This window comes from Zonotrichia leucophrys, chromosome Z (genome assembly GCF_028769735.1).
Source record: "Zonotrichia leucophrys gambelii isolate GWCS_2022_RI chromosome Z, RI_Zleu_2.0, whole genome shotgun sequence".
NCBI classification, from domain to species: domain Eukaryota; kingdom Metazoa; phylum Chordata; class Aves; order Passeriformes; family Passerellidae; genus Zonotrichia; species Zonotrichia leucophrys.
The window spans coordinates 74,753,025-74,766,375 of NC_088200.1; the positions used below are offsets into that span (position 1 = coordinate 74,753,025).

General features: G+C 46.9%; 1 protein-coding gene across 4 annotated transcripts in view; it reads left to right on the plus strand.

Annotated features, from left to right (window-relative positions):
• The first annotated feature begins 3,085 nt into the window (after positions 1-3,085).
• The window catches only part of SSBP2 (single stranded DNA binding protein 2), a 134,963-nt gene continuing 124,697 nt past the window's right edge, over positions 3,086-13,351 (plus strand). For all 4 annotated transcript variants that reach the window (XM_064736661.1, XM_064736662.1, XM_064736663.1 and 1 more), the window contains exon 1: positions 3,086-3,226. In XM_064736661.1, the coding sequence (XP_064592731.1) occupies positions 3,168-3,226 (59 nt within the window). In that variant the 5' untranslated portion in view covers positions 3,086-3,167. The remainder of the gene's footprint in view (positions 3,227-13,351) is intronic.

Consider the following 13,351-nt stretch of genomic DNA (forward strand, 5'->3'; position numbering starts at 1 on the left):
AACACTCTTATACACAAAGCCCAGTGCTCTTCCCTAAAACCGAAGAATTAATCAGCATTATGTAAGAGATTTTTATAACACTCTAAAAATACATTGTGAATTCCTTCCCAGTGTCGGACTGAGAAGCTTTAAAGTACCGCCACCCCTCATCCCCTTTAGTAACAAAGGCTGGATCCTCGTTCCTGACGCTGGAAACTCGAATTTCGCCTCAAATCTCATTAATTACAGCGCCGGCCTCATGAGATCCAACTGCTCCTGCTGGGAGCGGAGTTGGTGCTCGGAATTCCTGGAGCTGGGGCAAGGGGCACCCGGCAAAAAAATGTGCCCCAAGGGAGAATTCCAGGCGCACGGAACCCGGGTGGGTTTCCGTGGTTATTTCCCCGCCCGCCAAGCTGAGTTTTGTGGTTCTGTCCCCACTCTGGTGTTGGGGATTTGTGGAGCTGATGGGTCACAGGTTCCTCCTCCTCCTCCTCCTGCGGGCTCAGGGTCCCAGCTCTGCTTCCCAAAATCTGCTCCCCAAGCGCGGGTTAGCGCCGTTCCTGCGCTCCCCGCCGACGGATCTCCGGGCGAAATGACAAAGCCATCACCTGAATGTTAATGGTAGCTTGGGAGGCAGACCTGTGAAGAGAATTTTGAACATTTGAAACGTTTGGCCTTCGCGTTCTTCGCTTGTCCTGCTCGTGTCGCAGGGCCCCTCCCGAAGTTCACAACTCGATCTTTGTCTTGCCATCGGGCCAAAATAAACCACAGGGACGCAAATAAACCACGGGGAAAATGGGAACAAAGCCTTCTCAGCTGCGGAAGTCCCGCGCTGGGATGCGTCTCCAAAGGACACGACAGCCATCTCGCCATCACACTTTTAGGAAACACCTCAACATTGTCCTTTTCCAAAGGAAAAATTCTCCCCTCACAGGGGCTGACACAACACTGACACAAAATATCCCCCACCCTTAAACCACAAACAAATCAAGCAAAGCCATGGAGGCAAACAAAGCCTTTGAGGATTCTGTGGCCCGGGAAGGGTTTTGCCTTCCATCGTCATCAGTTTGGTGTGGAAGCCCCGCGGATCCCACGGCAGAGGGGAGTCTTGGATTGGAGTCACTCATCCCTCCCGATGGGCCATCCTGCCCTTCCCACGGGCCAGCAAACCCTGGGATCAGAGCTCTGCTCTGGATGGTCGGAACCCAAGCTCCAGCCACCCCTGTGGCCTGGCCAAGGATGTCCATGCTCACTCCTTGCCTTTCCTCAGCAGCGTTCTTTCAAATCAGGCCGAGTCCTTCTTTGCTCCCTGCCCCGATTCCCTCTCTCTTTGGCTCTCTCTGTGCCCTGTCCTGTCACCCTGAGTGCCACCTCAGCTCTTGTGACAATTCCTCTGCCCCAACGTGGGCAAAACGCCTCCCTTAGGTTCACCCTGCAGCAACTTCTCAGGCTCTCTCTCTGCTCTTTCTCCCCCAAATTCACTGTGCATTGTGCTTTTACTTTGCTTTTTCTTCTTCGCATCCTTCGTTTCCTCTGGCGGCTTCTCCTTCCCTTCCACTTGCTCCTTCCTCCCTCTTTTTCTCCTTTCCCACTTTCTCCTCACACCATAACCCGCTTCCTCTGGTTTCCTGGGTGTAACTCGGGAGCAGGAGCCTCCTCGGTCCCAACCAAGGGTGAATGATGTCAGCCTAATTTACTTCTCTTCCCTACACCCACTCCAACCCACGCTCTCACGCCGTTCATTAAAACATTTTTTAGAAACCGTGCAAAGGGGTGAAAGCCCAAGGCAACCAACTTTGGCACAAAATGGCTTTTGTTGCCGCGTGTTTCCATCGGATGAATTGTTGGGGTGGGTTCCTGGAGGACACACATCCCACGCCGGGCACCTCGGGTTCTCCATCCCCTCGCGCTCCTTTCCTGCTGTCTCTGCTGCTCCCTCGTTAATTTGTTCCAGCCGCTCATTAATACTCTCCTAATCCCCCCCCCTCCCCAGCTTCACCTCGCCAACCATTCCCTCTTCCCTCCGCTCCGGCAGCTCAGGATCCAGAGGATGTTTTTTTCCCCCCCTTTGCAGCTCCAACAATGATAAACAGATGCTGGTGGTCTACGCTCTGGCACAACTTCCTTGCTCTCGAATTTTAGTCTTTTTTTTTTTTTTTTTTTTTTTTTGTGGCCCTGGTTGTTCCTGACACGGCGGGGAGAAAGATGTTGGGTGCATTTGACACACACACAAACACACACACAAAAAAAAAAAAAAGATTGGTATTGCTCACTTAAAACATCGCAATACGAAAAGCCCCCTTCCCACAGGTCACACACGGGAGTGGGTTTACAAGGTTAGCCCCAGTTTAAACACAAGCAGGCCGCCAATATCTGCAAAATTTGGGACTGTGGTTGAGGAGGAAGAGCGGAAAAATTCCAGAGCTTCGGGTAGTTAAGAAAAAGAGAAATCAAGTAACAAATGGCCCCAGTGGCTGCTCTCTCTCTCTCTCTCTCTCTGCCGTCTCTGCGGAGCACGCAATTATTGCCATGTAACTTAAAAAAAAAAATAAAAATCAAAGCATTTCCTTGAATTTTCTTCAGACCGTGGGTGGTTGGTTTTTTTTTTTCCCTCTTCTTAATTTTTATTTTTTTGATTATTTTTTAAGCTACTCTAAGACACGCTGCTTCGCTTCAGAAAATGTTTCCTCCCCACCTCCAGCCCAATCCCGGCTCTCGCTGGGGGGGGTCCCTTCCCCTGGGGGTGAGGGGTGCGGAGAGACCCTCGGGGATGCTTTTGGGGGTGTTTTTGGGGCGGGGGGCTCGCTGTGGCTGCCGGGGGGGGGTCGGGCTGGGGACACGAAGCGGCCGCTCGGGCGCTTCCCGTTCCGCGCCGGCCGCTAGTCCGCCCCGCAGTTTGCGTCTCTCCGGCGCGCTCCCCGCTCGGCGGCGCGGCGGCGGGGGGCGCGGCGGGCGCCGGGAACAGCCGCTTGTTTAAAATCCTTCTCGAACCGTTTCTAATTCCCCCTCGCGCGGGGGGGGGGCGGGGCCGCGCCCGGCCGGATGCGCGCCCCGTCCATCACCGCGCGGGGGGCGGGCCCGGCCAATGGCGGGCGCGTGTGGCGCCCGTCACCGTGGCGACGGGGCCGGTCCCGGGGAGGCGGTGATGGGTTGACAGGTGCGTGACAGTCGGGAGCTTCTCCGCAGGCATGTACGGCAAAGGCAAGAGCAACAGCAGCGTCCCGTCCGACAGCCAGGCCCGCGAGAAGTGAGTGCTCGCTCCCCGCACCCCGCACCCGGCCCGCCCCACACGCCCGCCGGCCCCGCGCGCGCGGCCCCCTCACAAAGTTTGTGAGGGCGAAGGGGGCAGCGGGGAGGGGAGGGGGGGGAACGGCCGCGCTCCGCGGGTCCCCGCGCCGGGACGCGGTGTCCGAGCTCGGACGGGGTCGCGGCGGTGTGTCCCCCCTCAGAGCCAGCCGTGCCCGCCCCGCAGCCCGGCCCCGCAAGGTGCCGGGACCCCTGCGCTAACAAAGAGCCCGGGCAGGGGGCCGGAGCCGCGTCCCAAGTGGGCGCCTCGCAACTTTTGCCGCGGCCCCCCATTGTTCGCTCTCGGGGGGCTCCGCGCCCGCCCCGCCGCACAAAGGGGAGCGGGCACCGCGCCCCCCGGCTCCCGCTGCCTGCCCGAACTCATGCTGGGCTTTTATGATTTTTTTTTTTTTTTTTTTTAATTCCTAATTGCGCATAACGCGCCCGGGCGAGCCGCGCTCCGGCGCTCTCCTGCCCGCTGCCCGACGGGGAGGGCTGGCGGTGCCCCCGGCACGGGCAGCGCCGGGAGAAGCGGGAGGAAAACGCAGTTTTTGGGGGAATGGACGGCTTCTCCTCAAGTTGTCCTGTGGCGGCCGCGACTTGGCGTGACCGAGGCCGGTTTGGCACGGTGCGGGTGGAGGGGGAGGAAAAGCCCGTGCGAGGAGGAGGAGGAGGAGGAGGAAGAAGAGGAGGGGGACGAAGTGTAGCGGAGGTGGGGAGGTCGGGGTAGGGCTGCTCAGGGGGTCCGGAGGCGGAGAGCGCCTGCCCGAGAGCGGGTTCGCGCCTCTCTCTCTCCGTTCCGAACATCGCATCGCTCCCGAGCGGGTTCAGCACCCGGGATCTGCGCTCCGGGCACGGCCGAGGAGTTTCCCTCCAGGCAGCTTGTCCTGAACCTTCACCTAAAAAAAGTTTCTTTTTTTTTTTTGTTTGTTTGTTTGTTTGTTTGGTGTTTTTCTTTATTTTTTCTTTTCCCCTCCCCGTATGCGTGAGTTTAGGAATTTTGGTTTTGATGGTTTTATTTGTTTCTTTGCTTTTTTTTTTTTTTTTTTGTTATTTTTTTTGGTTAATGTTGGGTTAGTTCTTTTTGTGCGTTTTTTATTCTTGGTTTTGTTTGGTTGTGTTATTTTGTTATTTTGTTTTTTGTTTTTTTTTTTTTCCTGTTTTTTTTTTTTTCAAGACTGCCTAATTCCAGAGGCTGGCATGCACGCTTCCTGCAACAGCAGCAGGCCAGGCATCTCTGTTTCGACAGGAGAAGGGGAATTTAAGGCGTTTGACGATTTCTGCCCTAACTTTGCCACGGGAAAGCGGAGGGAGACAGAGGCAGCCCTGCCGGGAAGCGTTAATTGCTGAGATGGAGCGGGAGGCACAACTTGGGCTCTGAAATCTGATCAACTAGTGGCACTTCTTAGTTCCAGCGCAGGGATAATTTTAAAAATAATTGCTTGGCCGGTTCGTGGAAGCACTGTTTATTTTGTCTTAGCAAAATTAGGGAATTAAACCATTTCCTCGTGCTACACGGCTGCTGGTGTTTGTCAATACACTCGGTAAATCACTGAAGGGCGCAGTGGGAACTCACAGTGGGACTGAAAACAAATCCATAGGGCTGCTGTGCATCGGATCAGATGAAGATCGTGTTGTTTTAATTCTGCTTTGCCAAAGCTACCCAGTGCAAGCCACACGCACAAGCGCTCCGGTCGTGGGGCTGAAACTTTAAACAGTTTTCAGTCGTACTCTTTTCCTTGTAGCTCATTTTTCTTCGGGGTTCTTGGTGCTGTAAAGCACATAATACTTTTTTGTTTGTTCTGAAAATGCTTAATAATTTTCAGGGCAAGCCTGCCAAACTGACTTATTGTCAAGTAAGGCAACTGCCCTCCTAAGTAAAGTTGTGAGGACCTGCTAGATGGTGCTGTTCGATTTAAATACACGTTGTCTCCCACTTGGAGCTAACAGCTGGAAATGTGGGCTCCTCACGTGTAGATTATTTTGTGCAAAAAACACTGAAATGGTTTGATTTTAGATCGTGGACCTGACGGGTCAGGAACTTCATGGTTGCATCTCCTTGCAAATTAACTCAGCTGGGAGTTAGAAACATCCTCTTTCTCCTTCCTCCAGTGGGGGAAAAAAAAAAATATATATATATATATATATGTATATATAAAAGCTTTGAAACTTGTTTTATGATGTGGAATACCATTATGTGTAGTCTACATTCCAGTTTTTTTTGGTATTTCATCTCTTAAAATTTCTTCTTTCTGATGAGATCACATCCTTGCTATTTTCATATGCTTTCTTTCTGACTTCCAAAAAACTGTGATTGCAATTTTTCCCGTCTTATATTGCTTTACAGCCATGAAATGCTTGTCCCAAGGTAATGCATGAGTTTTTGTTCTGCTCAAAAAGAAGTGGCTGTCCAATTAAATATCTCTACAAAAATACAGCTCTGACTTCTGCTTGAGATTGTGTTAATTTGGAAACCACAGAGGAAAATACATATGTTTGACTGATACAATAAGTACTTACTTAATCAAGAAAAGTGGAATTATAATTATGTTTAATATCAAAGTTTTTAGAACAGAAAATTCAGCTGAACACTGGCGTGTCTCCTCAAGATTTTAAGTGCCTAAAATATGTAGCCAGTAACCAGTCTCCAAAATACACTTGTAATAATTGAGGAAATAAAATTTTTAAAAATCACACTCCCACAGTTTTTAATGGGCTGATTAGTGTTCCCCAGGAGGATGCGTGCCAGTGAGAGGACCAGGGTGTGAAAAGATTATTTACCAAGTGTGTTGTTGAGCTGCTGTTTGTGGTGTTTGTTGTGATGTGTTTTCACGGACAGCCCCGTGCCAAGTGTGCCGTGTAGCACGGTGTCCTGCTGCGTGCTGCACTCGGTGTTTGTGTCCTTTGAGGTTATGTAATTACTATAAAAACGGACAAAGTTTTGCCAGCCATTTGTAATGGCCCTTGGCAAATGTTCAGTTCCCAAGATGGCATTTGTTTTATGGTCCCTCTCTTTGTCCCTTCTGCTCGACCTCTGGGGTAAACCGCCTGCATTATTCAGCTTCACAGCGCATGGGAAGTGTGTGTGGGTAAATCTGGGGGCAGCAACACCCAATTTTGTGCCAGAGCTGGGTGAAACACTGAAGGTGAGGGCACACGGTACCCGTGAGGCGAGGGGAAGGTGAAGAGATAAAAACCACAAGAGTCTTTGTGCCCCTTCCTCGCACTCTGGAACAGCTCTGCCTTAATTTTGGGCTGTGTCCATCCCGGTCGCTCAGGAATGGAAAAATTGTGAGAATCAATAGCTCCTTTCCACACCGCTGTGCCGGCACCACCTCAGACCCCACTGAGCCGTCAGAGGAAAAAAAGACAAAAAAGTATCCGCACATCCTCTATTGTTACCTCTTCACAGCAACTGTGAACAATTCCTTTTTTCCTCCCCTTATTCCTTAGAATAGGACTGTTTCAGATTAGGAGCTCGGACCTGACAACACTTCACTGAATGGTGAAACTCTCTAAACTTTTAATCTTTGAGGGAAAAAGAGGGATCAGACCACACAAGTTCCATTTGCAAATGCATCTCTCTGTTTATAGATATGTAGAAATGCAGTTCTAACAAACATATAAGGAAAAGTAAATTCTGGTGGGAATATATGTTTTGAGTTCAGTTTTCTTCATGTTCCTTCCAGTGATCTTCCAAACTAGTCCTGTTCCCAAGAAGCCCCAAACCTTCTAGGGGCTTGGCAGACACCCACATTTTGGTTAAAAACTAACTGCATGACTAGAGACTGTGACTTAATTTCTTATGAAATGATGCCTCATCAAAATACTGCTTCTCTTCAGGTCTGTTTTGAGAGGTTGGCTGTTTGTATGTACAGTTCCTTTGTATGAGAGGAGTTCTTTGGGTGTCTTCTTTCATGTGTTTTATGATTTGAAAAGACTGCATTGCCCAAGTTTTCATAGTTAAGTCACCTTTTCAACAGCAATGTTTGTAATCTACGCAAAATAAGATTCAGATAAAAATTAAGTGGCTTCAGTGTTGAATTTGCTACTCATCCCTGGGAAGTGGCCAGCTAGTTTCTTAAGATTTTGGTGGTAAAAGATGCATTAATTCTCTCCCCCCCGCTTCTGAAGACAAATCTGGTAGTTTAATCCTGCCTGTTTTGTAAAGTTTAGGTTTGACATGTATCCATCAGGTCTAACTTGTAAAAGTCGCAGTTGTGCTGCTCAGGGAGTCTGTGAACATCAGGCATTTTACAAAATTTAAAACTTTATTTTAATAAAGTGTGCAGAAGAGAGGGCTCTGGAAATAGTAGTTGTTTATCAGTATTTATTATTGGCCATGTGCTTCAGGTGCTCATTTACTCAGCACAAGTGTCTTGGGAGCACCTGAAAATGTTTCAGGTAATGTATGTGCTGCCGTTCAAATTAAACAGAAGAAATGAATTCTGCTTAAATCACAGGCAAATGATACTGTCACAAGTGTTAAAGCAACCAAGATTTCAGTAACTTTGCCAAACTTCCACCCTTGGGGTGGAAAAGTTACAGTGCAACATTTAAGCCTTGCGCCGATTCATGTAACTGTTTTTTGTGTGTAAAAGTTCAGTTCAGATGTGGCCCATTTTGAAAATTGGGCAAAGACAATAGGTGTTTTCCAATGTTTTAAAAGTTTTCTCAACTTTTATGGTGGAAGACCAATCATACCCGCTCTCCTTCAAAACACTTGAAATCTGGTTGAAAAAGAAAAGGATGAGGGATTTGATTCCAGAGATGTGTCTTTCTCCCATTTGCATGACAAAGCATCTGAATTTAGCCAGGATACAAGCCTTTTCAAAAAGATCCATTTGCATATGCTTAGGGCTTACTGACTGTAATCGCTGAATATTTCATCTTCGCTGGGAGGCAGCAGATCCTGGGATCAGAGGGGAGGAAAATTGGGGCTGGGTGGGAAGGCAAGTGGAGATGTGAGCAGCTGGAGCCTGCAGCTGTGAGGTGCCAGGACACAGGGATGGCGGGGAGCATAGAGGAACATAGAGGAAACGGGATGGGAATGGTCAGTCTGGAGAGGGGAGACAGGGAATTGCTCCCTAAGAGAACTGGCCCTGGGGCTGCGGGTCTGGGGTCTGCGAGGAGGCACAGACCTGGCGAGAGGGAGCAGAGCCAGGACAGCCGGGAGGCAGGTCAGGAAGTGGGAGGCTTTTGTCGGGCTGGGAGGAACATTCTGTCCCTCCAGGTGCTGGGAAATGACCATTCCTCTGCTGCCGGGAAGGACTTGTAGGCCAGGGGTGTGATATTTGCTGTCTCCAAGGTAAAACCGACCCGCACCTATGAGGTGGCAGCAGACCCAGGGGCGTGAGGCACTCCTGGAGCTGTGTCTCCTCAGGGATGTCAGAGCCCCGGGAGGGAAGGGCAGGATTTGCCATCAGAAGCAGCTGGAACAGTGTGTCTGTCTCTGCAGTGCCTGGGCGCTGTACTTGAGTTCCCAAAAATGTTCTCTTGACTTGGAAAATGCAGATATACACAGAGCATATTTCTCACTTTGCCCTCATTTGCATGTTCACTGATTCCCCCCCCGAAAAAAAAAAAGCTCTGGGGTTTTTGTTGTGCAGGGAAGAGCATTGTTTTGGTAATGAGCAGCTATTTGATAATTTGCTATTTGGCTGTCTTGCGGTTTGTGCCTTATGGCTGCCTTGCTGTTTCATAATACGGCTGTTCCTACAGGAAGATTGTGTTGTTTCTTTGGTGCCCAGCTCCACAGTGTCTGAGCTTCACCTCTAAAAATAGGCATCAAGCCACTCCTGACCGACAGCCAGTTTGGAAGTGGCACTGAGATGCAGAAAAGCAAAAGACAAAAATGTTTGTTGGTTATTGGGTCCCCAGTTTGAGCTATGTAGCCCTGAATTTTATTTTCGTTTTCTTTCTTGGAGTATCACATAAACCAGAAATGCATATAGACAGCTTCCACTATCTCTCTTGCCACAGGATAAGATGCCAAAGGAACTTGTATAAATGTAGTATTTTTGTGAAACTGCTGTCTGGCTTGTGGATACACGTCAATCTGGGAAATGCACTTGAAATGATCCAGGCTGGAGAGCTGCACACTCACCTGCAGCAGGGCCCCTCCAGGCTGCTGTGCCTGGGGAGAGACTCACAAATTCATGGCTCTGTGGTTTGGGGTGGCTGAGCAGAGCCATTTCATGGAAGGGTCACTGCCCTGCACAGCCTCGTGGGGTGCTCTGCAGGTAATAAGAAACGGCTCAAAACACCTTATTTTTAAGAATGTTCTGCTAAGGCTCCTTTGGGCAAAACCAGATGACTTTTTTTCTCCACCAGGGTTCAGGAGCTGCGTCTCCAGAGCCTTCCAGCTGGGTTGCCTGGGGTTAGGACCACTTGTTTCCTGCTTTCTTTGGTGCACAAACATTCCAGGAAGTGGTGCTGGTCCAGGCTGAGTCACCGCTGAGGGTTGTTCTGTGCTGTGGAGCCACTGACCCCAACACCAGGTTGTTCAGGCAGTGGGCAGGTGTTGTTTCAGCTCCTGGGAGAGAATCATCCTCAGATATCAACAAATGTGTTAATCCAGAAATCTTGATGACCTCTGTCCATGCTTCTCTAGTCTTTGAGGTATTTCTCACTTACAGTTCCAGGAAGGGAGAAGGTGAGAACATAAAATGTCCCTTTCTAAGAAACTGAAATATGGCAGTAGTCAGGACCATAGAGTCCTAGCTTTTCACTTTCCATCAGATATAAAAATAAACTGAACATTTTTGTGGTGGGTTATTTTTTTCCCTTTCACACCTTCTGTGGTTCTTGCCTCTGGACTGCTTGTTTTTTCTCCATATTGTTAGTAATGTCTCCAGAGCAGAATGAAATAATTACCTTTCATTTGACATAATGTAGATAAAACAATGCTGCTAATACTCCCTGAAACACTTGCATGTTTATTGTTGGGGGAGTTGTTTGTTTGTATGGGGGGTTTGTTTTATTTTGATTTTTAAATAATCCGTTTTTGCAGTCACACGCCCTCCAGGTTCTTTTTGCAACATAGATGCCTTGCCAATTATTCTGGGTTTCATATTTGTGTATTTGATTTCTTAGTCCTGAGCATGGTACTCCACATTTGCCTGTATTGAATTTTCTGTTATTAACTTTCCTTATTCTCTTCCTGTCCCCAGAAGGGCTTGTAATTTTTCCTGATTTGTCATGTACACTTCTGTATTTCTACATAGCACTCACTAATGAAAGTCTTTTAGTGGAGTTGGCTTAGGGTAGGAAGAGCTTTGCTGAAACGTTCTCTCTTCTGTAGAAACATGCTGTTAGTGACTCTTCCATAATTTATTTTATGTGATTGTACCCTGATTTTTAATTTCATGAAGATGTTTGGTGGTGTGACAGGCTGAGTCAAAAGTCAGTATTTTAACTTTTCCACCTGTTCCTCCTCGCCCACTGCCCACTCTCCCAGGTGAACCAAACTGAGCTGACATTTCTTTTTTTTGACAGATAATGTTGGCCTGTTGCCTTTCTGTTTTGAAGGTGTTTCTATCCCTAAAGCCCTTCCTTTCCTCTCCCCTTGGCCCTCCTTTCCCTGTGCCCAGAATGACCTGAGCCTCTTGTGGAGAAGCCCTTGGCTCCTCCAAGCCCCAGCTGCACAGCTTTGACATACACATCTCCTCTCAAGGAAAGCCAGCCTAGTTTGTGATAAAAGGACAACAGTTTAAATTGAAATAATTTGTTTTGCCCATTTTTTTTTTCTCTAGGCTTTCCAAGTTCTCTCAGTCATTCTTCAGGCAAGAGTAACAGCGTTTTTGAGGGTTTATTTTTAAGCTGGAACCACCTGTGGAGGAAGAACACTGTGACACCACACTTTTTTTGCCCCACCTTCTTTCCTGTGCAAATATCAATTGAAAATTACAATTTGAGGAAATCCAGCTTTCAGAAATCACATTTCTGATGGCAAGTATAGTTTTTCAGCTGTGGTTGTGGATAGTGAGGGTTGTTTAGCTCCTCTATGCATTGAACTAATGGGCTGCTTTATCCCACCCTTGCTAGGCTTTAAATCTGCCTTTAGGCTTATGGCTTGGTGTTTTTTGGAGTTTGTGTGGGTCTGGTTGAGGTACAACCCTTGATGTTAACCCCTAACTCTTAAAGGGATTTATCAGGCATATATTGCCAATGAATTCCTAATTTCCTACTTAGGCTTCACTGTTTCTTTTCTTCCTTTGTCCTATTCCTAAATAAAATACTGTCTGTGAAAGAAATTTAAGAAATTACTGATTACACGATGTCCTGTACCTTACATTACTTCCACTTTTATTTCCAATGCCTTGGAATCTTGGGAGAGATTTCACCTTCAAACCAAACTACAACCCTGTAATATTCATAGGAGGAATCCAGTGTTTTGAAAATACAGAAACAATAAGTAATCAGTACTAAGGAGTTACCAGTATATGTAAATTCCAGTGCATGCAATTTTATTTTTATATTGCTATTGATAATGTCTTGTTACTAGCAGGTGCATATAATGAGTTTGGAACGTTGGTAAGAATGTTCCATTGCTTGAGTTCAGCATTTTTACAGATAGTAGAAGAAAGTAAAAGTACTGTCTATGTTTTCTATGATAAACAGCCTAATGCTTATAAGAAAGTGCTGGGTTTTACTCCTGAAAACCTGTTTTAGAGGTTAGGAAAAAATTCCAGCAACATCAGTGGCAAACTGTAGTAGCCTGTGTTCTTTTCCTTGGGAGGGATTGTGCTTTCTGAGTAAGATACTGGAGTGTTATTAATTCCTTGATAACTGTGTTGTTCGTGGCAGCAGTGGGACAGAGTGGCTCGTGTGGCTGACAGGGTGTGTGACTGCCATAACTATGGGGAGATTTGTGAGGAAAGAGGTGAGGCTGCCACCTGATGCTCCTCAGAACTTGTGGGGCTTTGCCACATCCCTGGAGCAGCAGCAGCAGCAGGATTTGAGAACGCCAAGCCTCTCCTGATTTCTCCATGCCAGATATGTTATTTATGTTCTTCTCCCAGCTGGTTCTCAAAGAGTGAGGGCCAGCCTTGGGTGGCTCCTGTTTGGGTCAGTCTTTGGGTGGAGGTGCAGGTGCTTTTTGAGTGTTTGGAGTGGAGGTGATATTTCATCAGGCCTATCAGGAATAATGAAACTCCCTTGCCAAATCTGAATTTGCCCTGGAAGTGGAGGTTATGGCTCTTATTGTGTGTCTCTTGAACTGTCTGGCTCCTTTAATTGTTTATTGTTTAATATTCCTTGAAATGTGAATTTGGAGAGGATACATGTACATGAAGGAGATGTTTAAAAAAGTAAAAGGCATCTATTGCAGCCTGAGGAATTTGGTTTTCCTGTGAGTATACACATTGTAAAATAATTTCCAATGTGTATGCATATTGTAAAATAATGCAAATATAAGTTGATTTTTTGGGTTGGAGTACAGGACTCTTGGTTAACAAAAATAGAGAGCTGAAAAAGATAAAGGAGATCTGCTCAGGAGATGAAGAGCAGTGTTGGAAGTTTGAAAATTGGCCTCTGGTGATGGTCTTGGGCTTGGTGAGCAGATCTGAAAGGTAAAACCCCTTGGTGTTCCTGACTTCTGAGGCAGCTCCTCAAATCCAGTGTCACTTCTAATTTTGCTAAATGTACATCTAATTCTTTATGAAGGAAAGATGTTTACTTTTACAAGACCATTATGTGTAGACATGGGCATCCACGAACTTATTTATATGTACACTTCAAAATATTTTTGGAATTAATATGAGCTATTACAATATAGCAAAACCCAAATGAACAAACAACTGCTGACTCCAAATAAATCTGTCTTATGCTTCAAAGATGCAAGACTTAAATTATTTGTCTAACTGTAGTTGGGGAACATAGAAAAAGTTAATAAAAAACCTATTTTGAATAATTTCACAGATTATCCTAAAAAGATTATTAGAAACAAAAGCATACTGGTGTATTGGATGCAGATGTATTCCTATTAAATCCAGTAATTAAAAAAAAAGTTGTTTATAAAATGTTACCCATATTCCCCAAACAGAACTATACATATATAGTAAATGAATCCAAACTAGGGGAAAAA